Here is a 22581-nt window from a genome sequence, read left to right as displayed (position 1 = left end):
TCTGTCACGCTATTGGACAGTTATACGTCATTTCAAGAGAATTGATTTCTTATATTTCCCATAATCAGTAAGATTTTAACTGTTTTGTCTACTTTGCATTCATACCTCATTCTCCATCTAACTTCTCGGTGCTACTATATAATGATCATAGTCATTTTCTGCACAAATAGGCAAGTGGGGATGTTACGTTGGGTGCTTGGTTTATTGGGTTTGGCTATACAAAGTCTGTTGTGACTCTAAAACTTTTACCTCATTTAACATTGATTCTGGTTCTTGAGAGAATTGCAGATTGTGAATGAAAGGCACAAGCAGGGAACATATGTGTAGTTGCGTTCGACTCGACATATAGCGGTATCTGCAGATCCGCTGATCCCATTGCGTAGGTTAACATGCAATGTGTTGACCTGGAAATCATTATTTGGAAGCTACATTTCGAGGCATTTCCTCAACATATAAATAGACCATAGACAGAGTTTGATATTTATAATACTCAGTGATCATGGAGTCTGCAGAAAACAGTCATTTTGCATATTCAATATGGAACCAAGAGATATGTCCTTTGTTTGATGATTGTATTATGATAGCTACTAACCTAGGAGATGACTAGAGAAACAGAAATGAGTATGAAACTCTTATATGGGTAGCTTTTGTAAACACATTTGGGTTTATTAACAGTTGTGACAAGCAATTATGTTTATAGTAAAGGAAACCCGCCGCAGCGTCAATAACAAATGCGCCTGTTTTTTGGTTGTTTGGGATTGAAATAGCTTATGGGTTTTCTAAATCAATATAATTAATTTGACTAAAGCTATCTTGGATGACAAAAAGAAGGATTGCAAGTTTAATAACTTCTACTTTAGACTTTAATTTCAATTAAATTATAATCAGTTTTTTTATCTGTATCATCTTAGTTATAATCGTAAGGATTTATTAGAATAAATAAACAGTTTCAACAATATTTAATATGTTATTTAATAAACAAAAGAACATGTAGGATTTTTAGGATTTAAAGAGATTGGAGACAATAGTTAATGAATATGAAAGAATACGAAGCAGATGATGAAAAATGATTTGAGCAAATTAGTGGTAACACAGAGTTAAGCGAGATAAAAATATCAATCAATAAAGAATGAAAGAAGAATGAGTAGGGTTAAGTTATTACACAAGTCAAAACTAAGACAAATCAAACGACAGAACGTGAAAACAAATGTAAACAAGACAAGAGGAGATGGTGAAGATAAAATGCATTGAAAAACTGAATGCTAGATTAGTAAGCAAGAGACAAAAATAGATTAAAATGCAAAAACTCCGCGCCTTGGCGCGGGTAACGATCGCTAGTAATAAAAACTAGGGAATGAAGTAGATAAATAAAAATTGGAGATAATTGACTCAATATACCTAATTTGAACTAAAATTAGGAAACTACCACAATAGCTTGGAAACCCAAATTCTTTGTAGCAAAAATGTTATAAACTGACTATTTTATTCTTTCTAATTGAGCACGTAAGAAAGAGAAAGCTTTCATCTTCTTCTCCATCATCTATCTACTCGTTCATTTTCAACACCTTTATTCTAATGATGTTTTTTTAATCCTTTATCAATGTTGATGTCTTCTCTTCAATCCACTCCCACTAATCTGTTTTCTTCAAAACCACCGCCAATTTGGTTTTCATCGCAGATTTTTCACCGACCTTCTCCTCATAAACTTGTCCTCGCCACTATCACGGTACTTCCATTGACGTTTAATGCACACTGTATGCCAGTAAAAGTTGGACCCAAAAAAAGACATGTCTCCCAAAAAGCTTTTCAAATTGTGGAACATTAGACCCAAGCACACCAAAAGATTTCCCCTAATTTATACATCTTATTATGTTTGGGAATTGAAAATCAGTAGAAAATTAGGGATTGGGATTGATTGCAAGACCTTAACGAATTGGCAATCTGCAGCTAGTTCCAAGGAGAGGAAAACACAATAAATTGGGTGTAAATTACCAGTACGTTAACAGAAATGTTGAATGCTAAAATTTAATGTAAAATATAATAAAATTGTTAGTGGATAACTTGCTAAGCCAAATGTATGCTCCCATCGAATGTATCAATTTATATTAACATCCTACATGTTTGCTAGCGAGTATTATTTACATGTAAAGCGCAAAAGAATCAATAAGGCAGTAAATAGTCATTATATTTTAGCAATATAATATTATATTTACCATGTAAACACAATGTTAGATATAATTTATTGGTTTATACATGATACGATAGTTGTTAACCGTTAAGAATGTATAAGCTAAATAGATAATGATTGAGTTATCATGGTAACCTATTTGGTAGCATCTAACATATCATGTATCATCTAACAGAAGCTATTTATAAATTTGTACCAATCATTTTTAAAAATTGGTAACATGCTTTATAACAACTAATCAAACATGCATCAGCTAATTTTTTGTGACATCTACCCAATTATTTGTCATTTAGCGGCAACAACAATTTGATAACATATAAGCAAACATGTATCAGCTCACAATACCTAATGTATATCAACTAACCAAATATTTATCAGCTAACAACAACATAATTTGTTACAAAATAGCTACAGCTAACCTCAGTTGAAATTTGTGAGATTCATGTTGTCGTCTCAGTCTCTCTGGTAAGCCAATATATCGCTTTGAAATCTCCATATTGTTCTCAAATTTGAGCAGATCGCTGGAGCGATTACATAAACGAGCTCGTCGTGAGAGACGTACACACTAGAGCTCTACACTGAGTTGGATGGAGTATATCTAGCAAAAAAAAAATTCACAGTGGTGAAATGTCGGTGATGAGTTGTCCCGGTATGGTGAGGCTTGACTACTCTTTCAATCAAGATGATTTCGTTTTCAGCTGCGGTTTTGGAGAAGCTATAAGAAACAACGGCAATAACAAAAGATAGGAGACGGAGGTAATGGTGGATTAGATTTTGTTTATGGTTAAGAAAGATGAAAATGAATTCATTAGAAAAAAAGAAGTGAAATGATAGTGAGAATTCCAAGGGAATCGTATGAGAAGAGAAAATTGGGGAGAGGAAAGAGAACGTAATAGTAGAAAAAGAGAAAATGGGAGAGGAAAAAAAATGTGGATGAAGGGTAAAACGGGATTATCAAATTATCCACGGTACCGAAAACAGTGAAGTCGTAGTTCCTTAATTATAGTTTTTTGTGTGTATATGTGACCTAAATTCTCTAAAAATTGTGTACTATGAGTACAACTCCCGCTATCTCTATAATATTATTATTTGAGAAATCAGTTTTTTTATGTATCACGTCGGCGTTAACTCTCACGATAGTTTATTATACTGATACTTTTAATGAATTAAAAATAATACATTTAAAATACTATTATTTATTTATTTAGTTTCCTTTTTAAAATTTTCCAAAAAACATAAACATATAATAAAAAAGAAATTTTTTATAAAGTAAAAAATGAATTGAAAAACGAAAATATATGTATATATAATATGATTTCATAAAAACGTAAAATTCACAAAATAGTAATATTGCATTTAAAAAAATATTTAAATAAGATAAAATATACTTTTGAAGTAATAAAATAGTTTTTTTATATACATATATATTTTCTTAGATGAAAAATATAAATTTGTATATAATGTGATTTCCTTAAAAAATATTTACACAGATAATCTTGATATTAGAAAAAAATACTAATTCTTTTAAAATATAATTTTAAACAATACAAAAAAAATTCAAAGTAATAAAAATATTTTTATATATCTATCTATTTTCTTAGATGATTACACAAAATAATTAAGTAACATAAACTGATATATATTTAATTGACTAAAAAATAGTTTATAATTAGTATTATTGAAATGTTTATTTTTATTTTCATATATTTAGTTGACTATAATATCTTTCAATTACAGCAAAAAAAATTGATAAATTATATTTTATTTATACAATATTATTTTCAAATACAATCACAATTTTGTTTACTACTTATTTTTAAGAGATATTGAAAACTAAAAATAAATTTTAAAAATAAAAATCGTTTGATCAAATAGTTACAAAATAGTTTAATTAACGAAGTAGATATATTATATTTTATCATTTTTAAATTTATTTGTTTTCTTACTATTAAATTTGATTTTAAATTTATGTTTTTATGTTTGTGAAACTTAATAAAACCATAATAAAAATACCAAAGCAAATCTGAATTCTCATTTTAAGATTATTTAAAATAAATTTCAGTTTCCATTCAATAAATCAAAGGCATAAATTTATTTAAAATTTATAAAATATTTTAATTATTGTAAATATTGATATGTGTTCACGAACTTCCAAAAATATATCAGCTACATATGCATGTAATTTTCTATTGATCATCACTTTATTTTCTAATATTTTCTAAAAAAACATCAACATATAATTTGATAAATATTATGAAAATACATGCACATTTAAACGATAAATAAAATTGATTTGATTTGACTTAATTATAATAAAAATAATTATACTTCATTTTGAATTTGAAAAATATATATAACTCAATATAATCACAACATGAGTGACTCAATCCAATTTATATCTAAAATCATAAATTTAACTACGATAAGAATATATACTTTTATAAGAATAGTAATGTATTTTATAAATATAAATCACAGGACAACTAAAAACATATTAAAAATGAAAATAAAATATCAAACAACTGTTATAATTTAGTTCTTTTGTAAAATTTAGTTTTTTTGTAAAATTTATATATATGCATGAGACTTCATAATATTATCGTTATATTAATTTAAGTAATTTGGAATCATACACTTAGTTTATTTTTTTTATTTCATTCAAAGCACAATATATGTTAAGCTATACATAATCCTCATAAAATATATTTATATATCTAAGACAACAACCACCTAAATGCAAATAAGAAATTAATCAATTTTTTGATATATTTAGAATAAAAAATATTAAAGTTGAATTCAGAGATGCAATCCAATTTATCCAAATGATAACTAAATCGACTGTAAAACAACAAAACCGATTAGATATAATATATATAAAATCATATGTATATATGTAATATTATTAATATAAATGATGCATACAAATTATAAATTAATTTAAAATTAAAAGTAAATAGAGAAATCAATTATTATAATATATTTACTTTAGAAATATTTATATCCGTGCATGAGCACAGAAAAATCACCTAGTGGTTTACATAAATACAGAGTTGCCGATTTGAATTTTTGAATCATTCTATTCTCATTATATTATTATCAACAAAAGCAAATAAGTATTTATCAAAAAAAAACAAATAAGTATTAATTTATAATTGGTAACATATAAAATAAAATAGGGAAATTAGGCAACATGTCCATAGCACAAGGAAAATTAAGTTTATAACCATTACTTCTTTGTGGCTATGATATGTTATATATTATGGTGATTTTTGACCAAAAGACTCTTGTATGCGCGTAAAAAGGGAAAACATGATTTTGTCTTTACACAGTAAATAAATCATCATCTTCACTTCTCACCCTTTTGCAAAATTATCATCTCCATCTTCACTTCTCACCCTTTTGCAAGATTGATGTATACCATGTTTGTTGGTGAATGTGAAGTTATATTTTCCTGATATTTTTAGCATATATAATTTTATTGTCATGCATATAGATGTCTGCATGCACAGTTAACAGATGTTAGTTGGAAGATGTAGGTGTAAGCTTGAGTGGGTTTGATGGTTTTGAATGCTCAGACTATACTATGTGTGGAATGTTTGTAGTATGGTCAAAGAATTGTGTTGTGACTGCAAATATATACTTGGAATTGTATAGTGTATGCGCTAAACCATGTTGGTAGATTATTGTAAAGTAGTTTTGTTGCAATTGTCCTTTTGCAAAATCCCAATAACATATACCGCATGTACTTGTTAGTATATATTTGTATTGTGATGTATATACTTTTTTTTTGTAACAATTGTGATGTATATACTATTATACGCAATTCAATAGCAAACTTTACTATTATACACAATTGAATAGGAAACTTACATGGTTTGACGATCTTGACAATTGCCCTTTGCTGATATAGGATGGAGGAGTTAGGGTTGCCCGAGCGTTTGTATCAGACAGAGTTCAAACATACTGAACGGAAAAGAACCAACAATTACTTCAATTTGCGTTGGATAAAGGCATTAAAGTAGCTCTTTCAGATGTTCAGCAGGAGCAATTGGATGAGTCACAGTTGGCTGAGTCGCAGTTCAAAAAAATAATACTAATGGGAACCCTACATTTTCTGTCATAATAATACTTATTATTGTTATATGTTTTAATCTTTGTCTTCTCGTTAATGTATCTTGAATACTACTTGTGTTTATCGTGTACACATTTCTCGCAACATCAATTTTGGGACGAAACTAAACTAGACTCCTATTAAGGTTGTTATGTATAAAGTTGTGCAGCTGTAACACTAACTTGCAACCCTAATTGGTTACATCATTGTGAAATACACTAAAATGATTGATTTTATGTTCGTGTCTAGGTTACCATACTATAATATGTTACCTATAGTACAACATCTTTCACTTCTTTTCACGACGCCATGCATACTATTTCGTTCTCATGTATAGTAAAAATGGATAAAAATATCTTTTTTGCGTACTAGTGCATAACTTCCCGAAAGGTATAAACAAAGTGCTAGTATACTTTAGTTTTAACATTATGCATATATTGTTGTCCTCCCATTGCGCTTTAAAATTCTCTTTTAACCATATCTGTTTTCTATCACATGTCCTACATGTACTATGCAGAGCCACCAAAAGGCTTGCTATTATTTTTCTAATAGGGGCCTTTTATGCAGTGACGCTGTGTCAGACATATTCAGTTATATTATGTGTTCCTTCTTTCATCAAACTAAACAATCGTGTTTTCTATTCTTTTATTTTTAAAATTACATATCTTCCCCCAGGTTCTCTATTTGCTATGGTTCAATAACTCTCATTACAGACACATAATTCCTTTGAACGTGGAGGTCTATGAGTTTTAGCGATCTGTCTATACTACACTGAATATAGTATTGTCTCCTTCCCGTGTATTCCAGCAACATAAATGCTGACAAATATGTTTTGGTGCCTCCCACGGCCACCATATTTCTAGTTTCGTTGCACATGTAACTTATATTTGTTATGCTTCCTTTTGAACCCAACCTTATGCATTTCATTTTGTACCATATTTTCCTTTTAACTTCACCAATTATACCATATTTTCCTTTTGAAATCAGTGTAGAACTTGTACCAAACTGTACGCTACTATACTATACAACATATAGTATAGTCTGAAACAACAACCATGTTTTTTTCTTCCAGAGCCATCTCACGTGCACGCGCTAGGAGGGAGAAAACGGAAAAAATTAGGCTTTAATTGTCACATCCGTCCTACATTACTGTAGCATGGACATATTCTTAATCCTTTTGTCTCTTATGAATATTCAGTAAAATCACCCAATAAAATAAGTGTTAGTTTATTATGACAAAAAAACGAGTGTTACAGTTTCATTGATCCATCTCTTCATGACAAGAGAGTGGATGCCTGGATGGGATATGGTATTCGTGATCATCATCAGTTGTAGACCGAAACATGATCATTATCAGTTGTAGACCGAAACTTTAGAGTTTCAGTCTGGTTGTTCGCCTCAGTACTCCTACGGTGGATGAAATCAGGACCTCATCCTCCCCAAGCCGAGATGATAGATGTCAATCCTCTTCTTCAAAGCATGCGACAATGAAGAGGAATAAATATAAAATTTGAATAAAATTTTGTTGCAAGGCTTTCAGTAAAAAAAAAGAATAGACGTAAAACATTCTCTCTCTTCGAACAGAAGCGATCAAAAAGGGGATTTTCTGGTTTTTACAATTTTCTCTCTCGCGGTGCCTACGGCCGCCGCTTTTGCTTTAGATTTTCTGTTTTCTTCGTGTCTTAGTCTAGATTGAGTCAATAAGTATGATTTCGCTGAAATCATTGTCGTCCACTTGGTATCAAATCAAACGATGTGTATTATCATCACTCCGTCTCTCCGTTTCATGTGGCCTGCGTGTGATGTCGTCATGGGCAATCAGGTTCCTGTGTATCCATTGGTTCATTAGGCGGTTATGGAGTTTGAATCAGATTTGTGATGAGTTTATTTTCTCCCTAATTGGTGAGGCTATTTTCTCCATAATTGCTGAGTGTGATCTTCCCACAAACAAAACGTGGTGGTTCTGTGTTGTCGACGTGTTTATGTGGCTTGCTAAGCACAACGGTTTCACCCCTCCAAAGAATTTCATGAGAAGAATGCAAGTTCTGTGGAACAAGAAAAGGAATCTTAAACCGCCATGGCCATGGGGAAGATTGCAGACATCGTGTTCATTTACCATGGTGACTCCACTACTTCAAAGGAATATGTTTTATTTGATCTACGGTGTGATGAAGGCAACACTGGTATTTTCTTTCATCAAGAATTCTATGTTCTGAGGACAACAAGAGGAACAAGGGATTGCTTATATGAGGATATGGAGAGGAAGACAATGAAGTTACGTACTTATCAATGTCAATTTGAGGAATTATGTATGGTATGGATATGGAATACGACAAAACATGTTATTTCCTGCAGTGGGAGTGTATGGAATGGGCAACGATGTAACAGATGGATCTTGCCTCCTGATCTATTAAGTGATAAAAGGCGTTGGATCACAATGGATGATAGCCGAACACAAGATCATATAAGACCGAGAACAACGATAGAAAAGTTAGCGAATCAGTCTATCCTGCAAAGTTAGTTAGGAAGCATCGTGTTATTATTTTTCTATTATCATGTTCAGCTTAAAAATGTATTGGTTGTATCATGTTCCGCAACCTTCGTGCGACCCTTCAATCCATCCAGTTCTCCCTTGGAGTTCATATCAAATCCTTACCGGTCGAGTGATCCTTTCATAGGACGTATCACCATACTCCTTGATGTCTTCTAGTGTTTCTCTCCTTCCATATAAAATAAATAGAAGTTTGAAACACCATCCTCAGAAGGATGCTATCCAGGTTAGGACGATTACATCGCTTGAGCGACCTCGTCGTGGCAGTCCAATCTGGTGAGGCCGAGGATCCCAGGAGTCTGGCTGTGAGAGTAGTCCAGATAGTAAAAATGATAGGGCATGCGAAAAATAGGTGATCCCTACTGTCGTCCCTCTCCCCACAAAACAAACAACCTTGAGTAATACCCCAATTCCGCATGCGAATGCCAGTAGAGAGCATATCCCTAAAGGCCAACCACACGATAAACCTCAATAGCTTTGATTCTAATTTGGTCCCACGTTTTATGAGTAGAGAAGTTGTTTTTGTAATCATCTTCATTATATTTCCACAAAATGATATCCTTTCCCCCATCTACACTCGGTTGCTGAGCCGCCTCTATTACATCGTATTCTGCCTCATAAACTCTCATTCCTCCTCTTCGCATTGCCCAACTTCCGTTAGCACAAGTATCAGATACCGACGCTTGACGAGGAATGCCAAAGTATCGTGGTCCCAACTCTCATGTAGTCTCAATCAGCCTGCCAGTCCCTAACCAATCATCAAACTAGAAGGATGTAGATTCTCCATTTCTGACTTCACTTCTCATAAACGCAGATACTAATGGTCTTATTCTTAAGAGTTTACGCCACATCCATGAGCCTTTTGTTGTTTCCTTAACAGTTCAGAAAGACTTTCCTTTTAACAGTTCAACTCGGGTCAAGACAACCCACAAAGACCCTTATAGTGAGAACAATTTTCAAACCAGCTCCACGATTGGTTAGTTTTTAATTTTTTTTTTTTAAATCAGAAAAAAAAAATTAAGAAACTCTTTGGTTTCTTAGGGTTAAAGATGCTCTTAGAAACCCAAATTTAAAATTTTGAAATATGATAATCAATAAAACGAAAGTATAGTAATGTGGGATGGGACCTTTACTATGTTGTGGTTCAAAAAAAACCGGAGAAAACCAAATTTTATTAGGAAACAAACAGATTTAATTTTCTCTGTGGTTTTTAGTTTTGTTTTACAAAGTGTTTCTCAAAGAGACCAACACACATTTCGTCTTCTTCCTTTCTCTTTTGGTTTGATAGAAAATAAAAACAAATGAAGAGCAACAAAAACACTAACTTGATCCTCTTCCACCACCACAACACAGCTTCAGCCGTCGCCACCGTGAATCACCACCGTCTCTTACTCTTATTCATCTTCATCCTCTCTTTTTTCACTCTCGTCTTCTCTTTCTTTCTCTTCTCATCCTCACTCCATTCCACTACACCAACCTCCAACTCTCTCTCCTCATCTTCATCATCACCCTCCTCTCTCTCACCACCCATCCTCGCCGCACTCCTCCACTACACTTCCTCAACACCACCAAACACCTCAATGTCCTTATCCGAACTCTCCACCATCTCCACCGTCATTAACTCCAAAGCTCCCACCTGTAACCTTCTCGTCTTCGGACTCTCCCACGAATCTCTCCTCTGGAGATCCGTAAATCTCAAAGGCCGTACCGTCTTCGTCGACGAGAATCCTTACGCTGTTTCTAGATTCGAGCAGAGTAACCCCGGAGCTGAGGCTTACGACGTCGTTTTCCCGACCAAAGTCCCTCAAGCCGGTAAGCTTTTGCGTTACTATAAAACCCGATCCGAGTGTCGACCCGTTCAGAATCTTTTGTTCTCGGATTGTAAGCTGGCGATCAACGATTTACCTAACTTTGTGTACGAGATTGATTGGGATGTGATTCTGATTGATGGGCCGAGCGGGTACGCCGGAGACTCGCCGGGAAGAATGGCTCCGATTTTTACGTCGGCGGTTCTGGCGAAGAGTAAAGATTCCGGGAAGAAGACCAAGACGACGGATGTTTTTGTACGTGAGTTTGGGAGAAAGCTTGAGAGAGTTTACAGTGATGAGTTTCTGTGTGAAGAGAATCTGATTGAGGTCTTCGGAGAGATAGGGCATTTTGTTCTGGCGGGGGAGAAAGGGGGAAAACAGGGGAATGGGTTTTGTCGGAACTCGACGAAATTGTCGGAGCCATTTACGCCGGTAAGTGGTGGCGACGAAGACTGAAACTGAAAGCGAGTTACTTTCGGACTTTTGTGACTCTTTTGTAATTAAATTAGCTTTGAGGGGTTTTAACTGTCGTTTAGTCTTTTCGTTTCGTTTGTTCTAATTTTGGAGACGGTTACACTTTGAAACCTTGAGGAGTACAAACTACAAATGATGTAGCCAAATTCCATAATCAAATGCCAAACTCTAATGCATAAAAACAACTCTAATGCATAAAAACTATGTGATAAAATAGCAACATTGTTTTACTTGCCATTAGATGTTACAGTACATGCAACGCGAGTCCGTAGTACATGCAACGCGAGTCCCTAGGTGCAATCCTTAAAAAAAAACAAATATTAAAATATTGATTTGTTGGTTTCTGTGTCGGATCGAGATCGAAAAATCCGAACCTAAGGATTAATCCAAGTGGAGTATTGTTACTGTGTCGCGGGCCCCACGATACGTGGCGGCCCACGATTAGTTTATTTATTTTTTTTAATTTTTTTTTTAATTAGAAGAAAAAAAGAAAAAAACTAATAAAAAAAAATCAAATAGGAAATCGAGCTATATCAGACTCACCGTTGCGGTTGGTCTTAGTCTTGATTTTAATTTATTTTTCCTAGGTAGTCTTGATTTTATTTTATTTTCCCTAGGAAAATCTTTTTATAATTAATGGGTTTTTTAACTACCGTAGAAGAATCAACCCATATAATGGTTCAGGTACAATAGGAATCTAAAAAAGAACTATAAGAGCATCTGCATCGGAGTATGTTGAGCGTTTCTTACGTGAGGAGAGGCCCACGATTGTTGAAAAAACCGTACCTTATAGTTGTATAATAAGAAACGTTTGTTGGATGTATCTTGTATTGTTTTGCGGACTCCACGACAAATGATGGTCCACAATTGGTTCTGTTTTTAATTTTTTTTTTAAATCAAATTAAAAAAAAAACAATAATAATAATAATAATAATAAGAACCGCATGTAGGTTTTTGGGATATTGATGTTCTGAGTGCTCAATCTAAAAAGATCTACGAGCAGATAAAAGACGTCTCTCTATGAATCTGAAACCAAGCTGGTCTTCCTAATGCCAGATAAGATTGGAACTTGCCATCACGGATCACTCTTTGCAATTTCTCTCAAAAACTCGTCAGATGCAACATACTCTGTTTCAAATGCAACTGAAGCAAACACAACGTATTGATCCTTTGTAGCAACACTCTGAAGCGTGGCCATTTGGAGGGTTGTATACGACAAGAAAAAACATTCATTTTTGCCCTATTGTTTATTCTTCAGATTAAAAAATATATTTCTGATAAAATGCTCTAAAATTTGTCGGTGGTGACAGAATGTCCTGAGAAAGCGGGACTTATCTCGCAATGTGGCTGCTACTTTCCAGCGCTATATCATACAAGTTAATACTTTTGATTTCTTTTAACTTTGGTTTATACATAAACAATAAAACTTACTAATCTTTTCGTCCTTTACAACTAATTAAGTTTTCGTCCTTTACAACTTTAGTTTATACAAAAATGTGTCCGTTTGTTGAGTCGAGAGTAGAAGTTGGTAATCATCAGGTAGTGCTATCCTCTGTGGAAGTCAAAAACAAATCACGATCATCCTCAACTAGAACGTGTTTGGTTTTGTTGGGGAGATAGAGTTGTTGTCACACTATTACATAAAAACTTCCAATCACGGCTGAACAAATAAACCAAACCCGATCCAATAAAGATGAATCCAAACCGATTCAAACCCGATACTGAATGGATCTTGTTTAATGATATTTTGGGTTATAAGTTTTATCCGAACCGAATCTGAATCTAAATAGATATCCGATATAAACTGAAAAATTTAAAATTCCAAAAAAGAACTTGATTCAAATACCTAGTTTAATATATATATTTGGTGTAATAGATAATTATTTGAGATGTTCAATAATATTTTAATGTATTTTAGATATATATTAGGAATTGAAATCAAGTTTGATATAAGTTTTTTTTTTGGAATTTTGAGTTTTTCGGGTTCTATCGGATATCCATTTAGGTTTGGGTTCTGTTCGGATAAAATTCATAACTTGTAATACCATAAAACAAAATATGTTCGGTATTTATGTCGGATTCAAATCGATATAGATTCGTTTTTATCGGATCGAATTTATTTAGGATTTTCGGGTTTGATTTATTTGTCCAGTCCTAACCATAGTACGTTAGAAAATGACCGAAACAAAGAGTATATCGCAGAATTAGATGAAAGACTTTGTGGAAAAATGTGAACGTATGCTGTGGAAAAGTAGAGATACATGTTTAAAACTTAGACCTTTTGATCTTCTCGACTTAAGTAATGGAGAATTAGGTATTCTTCCTTATTAAATGGGTATGTATTTGGTATATTGCATATTTTATTTCTATTAGATCATTGCGTTTCCAGTGGATTACCGATTCTAAATCAAACTTAGATAGTAGGTTATTTCAAGAGCTGTAATTTTGAAATTTTTATTAAAGTTTGATTGCTGTAAATTTAGTGCTGTAGAAATAAATGGAGATGTGAACAGCACCTACAACCAGTACTAATCACACCCTAAGCTTTACGGAATAAGCTCTCTGGTCCAGTGGTTTGATCAAGAATTCATTAATACTTTTACATAAGGAGGTTTGGATTTCAATTCTCGGATGTAAAAAAAAAAGGTTCATGGACATTTTTAACTCATTCTTGAAATTGCTATTTCACAAACAATTTCAACACAAATATTTTTTTTTCTAAATGCACACGTATGTTAATATAATGTTTTATATTTTTCTTATTTATTTGCATCTTGTAGATATATCGATATAGATTTTTATAAACATCCAAAATGTTTTGTTCTAAAAGGACAACAGAAAAATGAAAATTTTATTGTCCCTTTTTGTCAAAATTCCCTATAATTTATCTTTATCAGATAGTATAGTTAAGGTTTTTATCTTTTATATTTTCCATAGTTTAAAAGTGCTCATTAATGTTTTCACAAGTCAAAAAGTGTATCTAGGCGTGACCAACTCCTAAACATAGTGCAAGAATAAGACTTTAGTCTGCATTCACATAATAACAAGATGATCAGATGTCAGGGAAAAACAAGAGACCCGATTTCACAAGTTGTTATCTAACAAGAGTGTACCACTACAGTTAAAATATTGATCTGGTCCAATATTATCTCAATCCTGGAACAATCTGGCAAACCAGGGAGCTCAAGTTTACCACAAGCTCATCCTCCACGCATATGTGCACCGAGTTCACCAAACTGATCATCAGCTTCAACAGTATCGTCTGAGAGACGGACTGCATCAAGCTTCTGCTTCAGGAGATCTATGGCATTCAGTACCAGCTGCGAGGCCTTCACTGCACCTGTGGATTCAACGGTGAATATAAAACTGTCGTCTTTCGGACGTATCTCAATGAGCCCCACTTTCCCCATGGCTTCTGCTTTCTTGATCACTTCTTCATCGTAAGTGTATGCTTCCGGATCAACCACCACAACCTAAAAAAGAAAAGTACCATTTTCAAAGAAGATCTCAACTTAAGTAATTAAGTGTTAAAAGGTGGAAAAACTAACCTGTCTGGTGACTGAATCAAAGTCAAAAACTTTGGTAGGGCTGCTCTCAATCAAGTCGATCTTTTCCTCGTCCGTCAAAGTGTCCATCATATCTTCGTTGATAATTATGTCAGGCTCATACATAAACGTAACCGTAGCTGCAGGAGACCATTTCGCGTGATCTTTCCCGATTCCTTTCCTCGCTATTGCCCTTAGCTTCAGTTCTTGTCCACGCCGCAGTTTCACTATGATAATTCCCCTGAAAAATCAAAAGAAACCGCCAACAAACAAAATTACTAAGCAGAAAAAAAAAAAAAACAACCCACCAACTAAATTAAAAGAAAATAAAAAAGGAAGGCATCTTTCATCACACTAAAATTGTCGGAAAACCGACAATATATTATGTCTTTTTATTTATCAGGGTAATGAGGCTAACAATGAAGGAAAAAAAAGAGATACCTTTGCTCGCCTGAATCAGATGAATCGACGCCGAAGTCAACAGGAGTAACGGTAGCATCAGCACTGTACAAATCCCTACTAGTAACATCCAGGGTTTGGTCCGTAACACATTTAGCCCTAAGATGAAACTCGACGGAGCAAAACTCGCACTGTCCATCTCCGTCGCAAGCATCGCAATCCCGAGAGAAGCGCATGCTCATGGCCCTCTCGCTGGTGAGAGGGATGAGACCCAGGCGATGAGCGATGAACTCGTCGTTGAGGACGGAGGAGTTGACCTCGATCTCGACGAGGTCGATCGCGACGGTGGGGACTTCGGAGATCATGACGCGGCGGAGGGCGTTGGCCATGGATACGTCGGTGTCGCGAAGCTCGAACTTGGCGTAGTCGTCTTTGAGCTCGCGGATCTTCACCTTTGGGAATCTCTGGTAAGTGGCACCAGTGTCCATGTCTAAAGCTCGTTGCGATCTTTTTAGGGTTTTAGGATCCAAAGGGTTTCTCGCCGATGAAGGAGAGAGTGGTAAAGATAAAAGAGCAATGGTTTAAGTTGGGCCTTTGGGCCGTCGTAAAAATATAATAAAGATAAAAATGCACGTATTTAAAAGGGCAATTCTACATTTTTTTTTAGTTTTTGTAATATAAATAACCCTCAAAAAAGAAAATGACGAAAATATTTTTTTTTTGTGTTGAAATTTTTAAATTTGAAACTCTATCCCCCAAACCTCACCCCTTAACTCTAAACCATAAATCTAAATTAGTTAATCCTTGTATTTTTTACCCTTTAATAAAACTTTTTTTTTTGTCAGCAACAAACCAGACTCATATAGACCCTGTAAACTAAACTGGTAGTTCTGCATCCATATGGACTACAAACGAGGGTTGCCTTCTTGCACTACGTGCTAGACTATCCGCCCTTTAATAAAACTTATTTTAGTCATTTCTTCATTGAGGACTAGTTTTATGACAAGAACTTAAAAATGATATCCTAGAGAATTTCTCTATTTTTAAAATCATGTATTATATACTCTTATTTATAAAATACGCAAAGTATATTTAGTTTACATTTATATTTAAGAGTAAACTAGGTGATTTTCCCATGCACAGATATAAATATTTCTAAAGTAAATATATTATAATAATTGATTGCTAATTACTTTTAATTTTAAATTAATTTATAATTTATATGCATCATTTATATTAATAATATTATATTACTTTAATTATACATATGATTTTATATATGTTATATCTAATCGGTTTTGTTGTTTTTCAGTCGATTTAGTTATCACTAGTATGGATCCATGCTCCGCATGGGAGTAATTTTTCTTGCAAATAAACACATTTCAGTTTTAAAAATTGACATGTAGAACATAACTATGTTTTATCTGATAAGTAAATGCGTATATACTAAAAATAATATTAACACACTTATAATTAAGTAACCACAAACATATAAATTAAGCTTGCTTTTGTTTATAAATTTTTACATTGATCTTAAATAGTTTGTTGAATATAAATATTAGTACGAATGCTTTTCTATTTTACTTCGTTTTGTTCTTACAATATTTTCTCTAATTGTATCCATGTGCAAACTAAAATAATGTTACAAACCCAATGAAGCCAGGAAAAAATCAGCATGTAACATAGAAACATCATCGCATGAAAAAATAATCAGTTCATAGTAATGGGAATTAACTATGTAGTTAAAGTTATTTAACTTTTTAGTTTGAGAATAGGTTGTCGTTGCTACTTAATTTTTGCGACTATAACTTTTAAATATATATGACACAAATTATAAGTTCATGTTAGACATAACTAAACCATTGAAAATGGATTAACCACTTTTGAAGAACACAGAAGCATAATGGTTTTTCCATGTTTCAGATTTTTTCAACCGTTCTTTTGAAGTTTATATACGTAAGATATTTAATTATACACACCAGGAGCATTTACCTTTTAACAAAAGCCATTCTATCAAAAACCCTTCTTCTGTTTCTACCATGTTTGCATCTTCATTTGTGGTTGACTTCTATCCTCCTCATCTTTCCTTCTCTTTCTTCGCGTTAAAAAGTCAATTTCTTTGAGTTGAATCTCCAGCTATTCAAATCCACCATATCCACTCTTTTTCGAGCTTTCCTAACCCTAAACCGGTTCCCATGAAGCATGTCTTGCTCTGCCGTAATCAACAAAACTGTACAAAGGAGGGAGATAGCACCATTAGGAAAAATGAGTTGTTGAGATCCTTAGTAATTGATCTCAGCACTCGTTCTATGACTCAGGACATTCAAGATGGCCCCAAATATGAATTAGGATTTTGAAAGCAAAGAAGAAGAATACATTCTTTATATTCTGTTTTTGATCGATCAAAATTTTTTTTTCTAATTTTCTTTATCAAATGTGATAACATTTCGGGAGATATAAGAGAATGGAAAATTAAAGATCGTGGTCAAAGTATGATCGTGGGTAGTTTACAGATCATTTTTTGCTTTCTTCTAAATATTGTCTTTTTGAGTTTTTTCTTAATTTTTTAAATTTAAAAATAGCACTAAATCAAGTTTATGTTCCCAAACTAGCACTCAAGGTCAAAAGTCACGAAAATAGCACTTAATGTTTTATCAAAAGTCACAAACTTAGGGTTTAGAGTTAAAGGGTGGGGTTTAGGATTTAGGGTTTAGGGTTTAGAGTTTAGGGTTTAGGGTTTAGGAGATTTTGCCCTTTATTATGTGTCAAAATATCTATTCTATTAAAACTCATGTATGACCAATTGATATTTGTTTGATCCAATTATTTATAATCCACTTTCTTAAAAATTTAACTGCCATGACATGTATATATATATTATAACCTCCTCTTCCCTTGGTATTTTATAACCTCCCGATAAAAAAAAAGTGAAAAAAAATAACCTCCTCTTCTTTTTACTTCCTATCATTTCGGGATGCATTACTTTGAGTGGAAAAAGTATTCGACTACAATCATTGACAACAACCAATTCATCTATTAGATGCTTTGATTTTCGCATGCCTGATACCATTCTGTATATACATTATCAATAACAATTAATAACATTTATATTCATAGTATCAATAACTATGTTTACAAATAAATAAATAATTATACCAGCTTTAAATATCGGACGGTTTGAATAAAAATATCAAATAATTTAGATAATTTTAAATTTATGGATAAAAATATTCGGGTAATTTTGTTAATAAATAGTATTTTTAGTATATTTAACTATTTAAAAATTAAGTATAATTAATATTTGTGGGTATATAATTCCATTTAAAAAATTTGGATACCTATTTGGTTAGCGGTTTGATTCCGTTCAATTCAATTTTTTGGTTCCAGAGATATATGATTCACTTGATTATTTATGAATTAGGTTTACATTTGGTTTTAGTTTTTTGGTTCTGGATAAATGTGTCTAAACCTATACAATATCTTATACAGAAATTAGGGGTGGTCGTTCGAGTACTCATTCCGATTTGGTTAGGATCTAATTCGGATTTTGGGTTTTCGGAGTTTAATATTTTAGCCTCATTCAGATATTTTTAAATTTTAGTTCTGGTTCGAATAACCCATTGAAATTATTTTAAAAATCTTAAAGTTCATATACTAAAAAATATTGATAACTAAATTGTATATTGACATGTTTGTTGCTTCCTACGAGCAAAACACATACCTATTTCATTTAACTACTTTTTACATTTAACTGATTTTATGAATGTGGAATGGGTGATATTCTTTTTTTTTGTTCAACCAGGAACGGGGTGATATTCATTTTAAGCTATGTATAAAAAATATACCGAAAAAACAAAACAAACAATATACCCGCGCTTTGTAGCGCGGGTCAAGATCTAGTGATTGTTTGAGTGACTTGTGCTTTAGTATATAAGGGATTTGAGTAAATTAGATTGCATATATGAATTCAACTGTAGTATTTTTTATTCTATATATTAAAATTTTGATTAATTTCTTATTTGCATTTAGGTGGTTGTTATCTTAAACATGTAAATATATTTTATGAAGATTATGGATAACTTAAGATATATTGTGCTTAGAATGAAATAAAAAAAATAAACTAAAGTGTCAGATTCTAAATTACATAAATTAATATAACGAAACGATAATATTCTGAAGTCTCGTGCATATATATAAATTTTACAAAAGAACTAAATTGTAACAGTTGGTTAATATTTTATTTTCATTTTTAATATGTTTTGAGTTGAGTTACGTATATTCTTTCAAATTCAAAGTAAAGTATAATTATTTTTTTATTATAATTAAGTTAAATGTGCATGTATTTTCATAAAATTTATCAAATTACATGTTGATGTTTTTTAAAATAATATTAGAAAATAAAGTGATGATCAATATGAAGTTACATGCGTAAGTAGCTAATACGTTTTTGAAAGCTCATGTATACATATCAATATCTACAATAATTAAAATATTTTAAAAATTCTATATAACTTTATGCCTTTGATTTTGAATGGAAACTAAAATTTATTTTAAGTAATCTTAAAAATGAGAATTAAGATTTGCTTTGGTATTTTGATTATGGTTCTATTAAGTTCTACAAACATAAAAACATAAAATTTAAAAGCATATTTAATATTAAGAAAAAAATAACTTCAATAATGATAAAATATAATATATCTACTTCATTAAACTATTTTGTAACTATTTGACCAAACAATGTTTATTTTAAAATTTTATTTTTAGTTTTTGTTTTAATATCTCTTAAAAATAAGCAGTAAAAAAATTGTGATTGTATTTAAAAATAATATTATATAAGTAAAATATAATTTATCGATATTTTTTGCTGTAATTGAAAGATATTATAGTCAACTAAATTTATGAAAAATAAATAAAACATTTCAATATTACTAATTATAAAATATTTTTAGACAGTTAAACATATATCAGTTTATGTTACTTAATTATTTTATGTAATCATCTAAGAAAATATATATGTATATAAATATATTTTTCTTACTTTGAATTTTTTTTGTATTGTTTAAATTATGTTTTAAAAGAAATAATATTTATGTTTCTAATATCAAGATTATTGTGTAAATTGATTTTAATGAAATCACATTATATAGAAATTTATAATTTTCATCTAAGAAAATATAGAAATTTATAATTTTCATCTAATAAAATATAGATATAAAGAAAGTATTTTATTAGTTCAAAATTATATTTTATGTTATCTAAAAATATTTTTTAAATGCAATATTACTATTTTGTGAATTTTCCTTTTTTATGAAATCATATTATATATACATATATTTTCGTTTTTAAAATTTTTTTTTAATTTTATAAAAAATTTCCCTTTTATTATATGTGTATATTATTGGAATTTTTTAAAAAAGAAACTAAATAAAATAATAAATAATAGTATTTTAAATGTAAGTTAATTCATTAAGGGTATCAGTGTAATCAACCATCGTGAGAGTTAACGTGAGAGCGACACATAGGAAACTGGCTTCTTAAATAATATTATAGATATTATATTTAGAAACATTTTATAAAATTAGAAGGAAAAATAGTTTTCCCGAACATGGAACCTACAAGAAATTAGGGCTTCGATGGATCCTCATGACGTAAATATTATTGAAAGTATCTCATTAAGTAGAAATCAGTTGGAAGATGAGAATGAATGGCATTTCACTAACAATGGAAAATATTCGGTAAAATCAGGGTATCAAGTGGAACGGATCTATCCTGATAAGGAAAAACCACCAGATTTTTATGAACCCACAGTGGATATACTAAAAGCTTTCTGCTGGGAAGTGCGGTGCCCTCCGAAGATAAATCATTTTTTATGGCAACTCCTTTCAGGTTGTATAGCGGTAATGAAAAACCTAAAAGCGAGAGGAATACAAGGGGATATATGTTGGGCTCGATGCGGAGATCTGGATGAATCAATAAACCATGTGTTTTTTTAATGTCCTCCAGCACGTCAAGTGTGGGTACTATCTAAGATACCATTGAATCTCAATATTTTTCCTAATAGTTCTTTTTTCGCTAACATTGATCAACTTTTTTGGAGAGTCAATCCAAAGATGAATGACCACCAATTTGCATGGATATTATGGTATATACGGAAAGGTCGGAATAACAAATTGTTTAGCAATCTGGATATTGATCCAAGGGAAACACTTAAAATAGCAGAATTAGAATCAACACTTTGGGCTGAGGCACATGTACTCACTGATCAAATGAGGGGACATCAGGTACATACCGGACCACACTAGCGACTTCAGGAAGATGGTGTTTCATAGATGGTTCATGGAAAGATAAGGAACTATTTTCAGGACAAGGCTGGTATAGCACCTTACCGGGTTTTGATGGTTTATTAGGGGCAAGAAATATAAGGGCATGTCTTTCACCTCTTCATTCGGAGGTGGGAGCTTTGATTTGGGCAATGGAATGTATGGAGAATTTAAGACAGTTTCAGGTTATGTTTGCAACAGATTATTCTCAATTGGTAAAGATGGTTTCGAAACCAGAAGAATGACCAGCATTTGAAAGTTATCTGGAAGACATTAAGCTTTTACAAAGAAGCTTCCTCAACTCAGACATCGTTCATGTACTTCAGACGGAGAACCTACGGGCGGATTGCTTAGCACGCGGTGCTAGGAAACAACCGTCTTTCGTCGTTCACATGGATGCGGAGTTACCGATTTGGTTTACAGAGTCAATATGAGTTTATGAATGTCTTGTTGTCAAAAAAAAATGAAGGAAAAATAGTTTTTTAATTATAAATATATATATATTAATTTTCTTACCAAAAAGGGCAAATCGGAGTCTTAGAATTTCAGACGAACGGGAGAAACATCTGAGAATGTCTTGTTGTCAAAAAAAAAATGAAGAAAAAATAATTTTTTAATTATAAATATATATATATATTAATTTTCTTCCCAAAAAGGGCAAATCGGAGTCTTAGAATTTCAGGCGACCGGGAGAAACATCTGAGATTAAAGAAGTGTTTCCTAAAAAAAAATTTCTAAGAAATATCTTATATATTGAGATTAAAGAAGTGTTTCTAACTGTGCAACTTTGAAAAAAAAAAGTTTTTAACTGTGCAAAGAGAAATATCACATTCCTCCACCTTTTTTTCCTCTCCAAGTGGTTCACTAATCGAAGACTGAATATTGAAAATTATATGTTTCATTTGAATACATTTCATTGACCCTATAAAGTTAAACTGGTAAACTAAGTTTTTATAGAGACTAATACGATATAAGAATTCGGAGTTCAAGACATGTCTACATGAGTCACGTTCGGACTTTCGTCGATAATCACATGCACAACTTGACTATCACGCCATTAACATATTCAAAGTCATACTGTATCTTCAACTTCAAATCACAATAAGAGTTCTAATCACGCTATATATAAAACACTTTTTGAATCATCTCCTGATTATAAGCGATCCAACTAATGTCAACATGTAT

The 22581-nt window shown here is 32.0% G+C and overlaps 2 protein-coding genes across 2 annotated transcripts; one reads left to right on the top strand and one right to left on the bottom strand.

Moving 5' to 3' along the window:
• The first annotated feature begins 9891 nt into the window (after nucleotides 1-9891).
• LOC106410874 (protein IRX15-LIKE) lies at nucleotides 9892-11324 on the top strand. Its single transcript, XM_013851504.3, has one exon. It carries the CDS (start codon nucleotides 10152-10154, stop codon nucleotides 11112-11114), a length of 963 nt encoding a protein of 320 aa, XP_013706958.1. The 5' UTR covers nucleotides 9892-10151; the 3' UTR covers nucleotides 11115-11324.
• Nucleotides 11325-14145: 2821 nt separating this feature from the next.
• Nucleotides 14146-15634, bottom strand: LOC106409313 (DNA-directed RNA polymerases II, IV and V subunit 3). The gene is made up of 3 exons (XM_013849967.3): nucleotides 15119-15634; nucleotides 14681-14918; nucleotides 14146-14605 (listed from the first exon to the last, which is right to left on the bottom strand). Exons 1-3 carry the CDS (start codon nucleotides 15562-15564, stop codon nucleotides 14333-14335), a joined length of 957 nt encoding a protein of 318 aa, XP_013705421.1. The 5' UTR covers nucleotides 15565-15634; the 3' UTR covers nucleotides 14146-14332.
• Between the last annotated feature and the right edge of the window lie 6947 nt (nucleotides 15635-22581).

The sequence above is a fragment of the Brassica napus genome, chromosome C9 (genome assembly GCF_020379485.1).
Source record: "Brassica napus cultivar Da-Ae chromosome C9, Da-Ae, whole genome shotgun sequence".
Classification (NCBI taxonomy): domain Eukaryota; kingdom Viridiplantae; phylum Streptophyta; class Magnoliopsida; order Brassicales; family Brassicaceae; genus Brassica; species Brassica napus.
Note: the sequence above shows the minus strand (reverse complement) of the source record. Positions and strands in the feature narration are given on the sequence as shown.

Coding starts and splice junctions, on each gene's coding strand:
- LOC106410874 (XM_013851504.3), top strand. CDS start 10,152: ATGAAGAGCAACAAAAACACTAACTTGATCCTCTTCCACCACCACAAC.
- LOC106409313 (XM_013849967.3), bottom strand. CDS start 15,564: ATGGACACTGGTGCCACTTACCAGAGATTCCCAAAGGTGAAGATCCGC. Junction 14,919..15,118: donor TCTGATTCAGGCGAGCAAAG/GTATCTCTTTTT, acceptor TTGATTTTTCAG/GGGAATTATCATAGTGAAAC. Junction 14,606..14,680: donor TTGATTCAGTCACCAGACAG/GTTAGTTTTTCC, acceptor TTTCTTTTTTAG/GTTGTGGTGGTTGATCCGGA.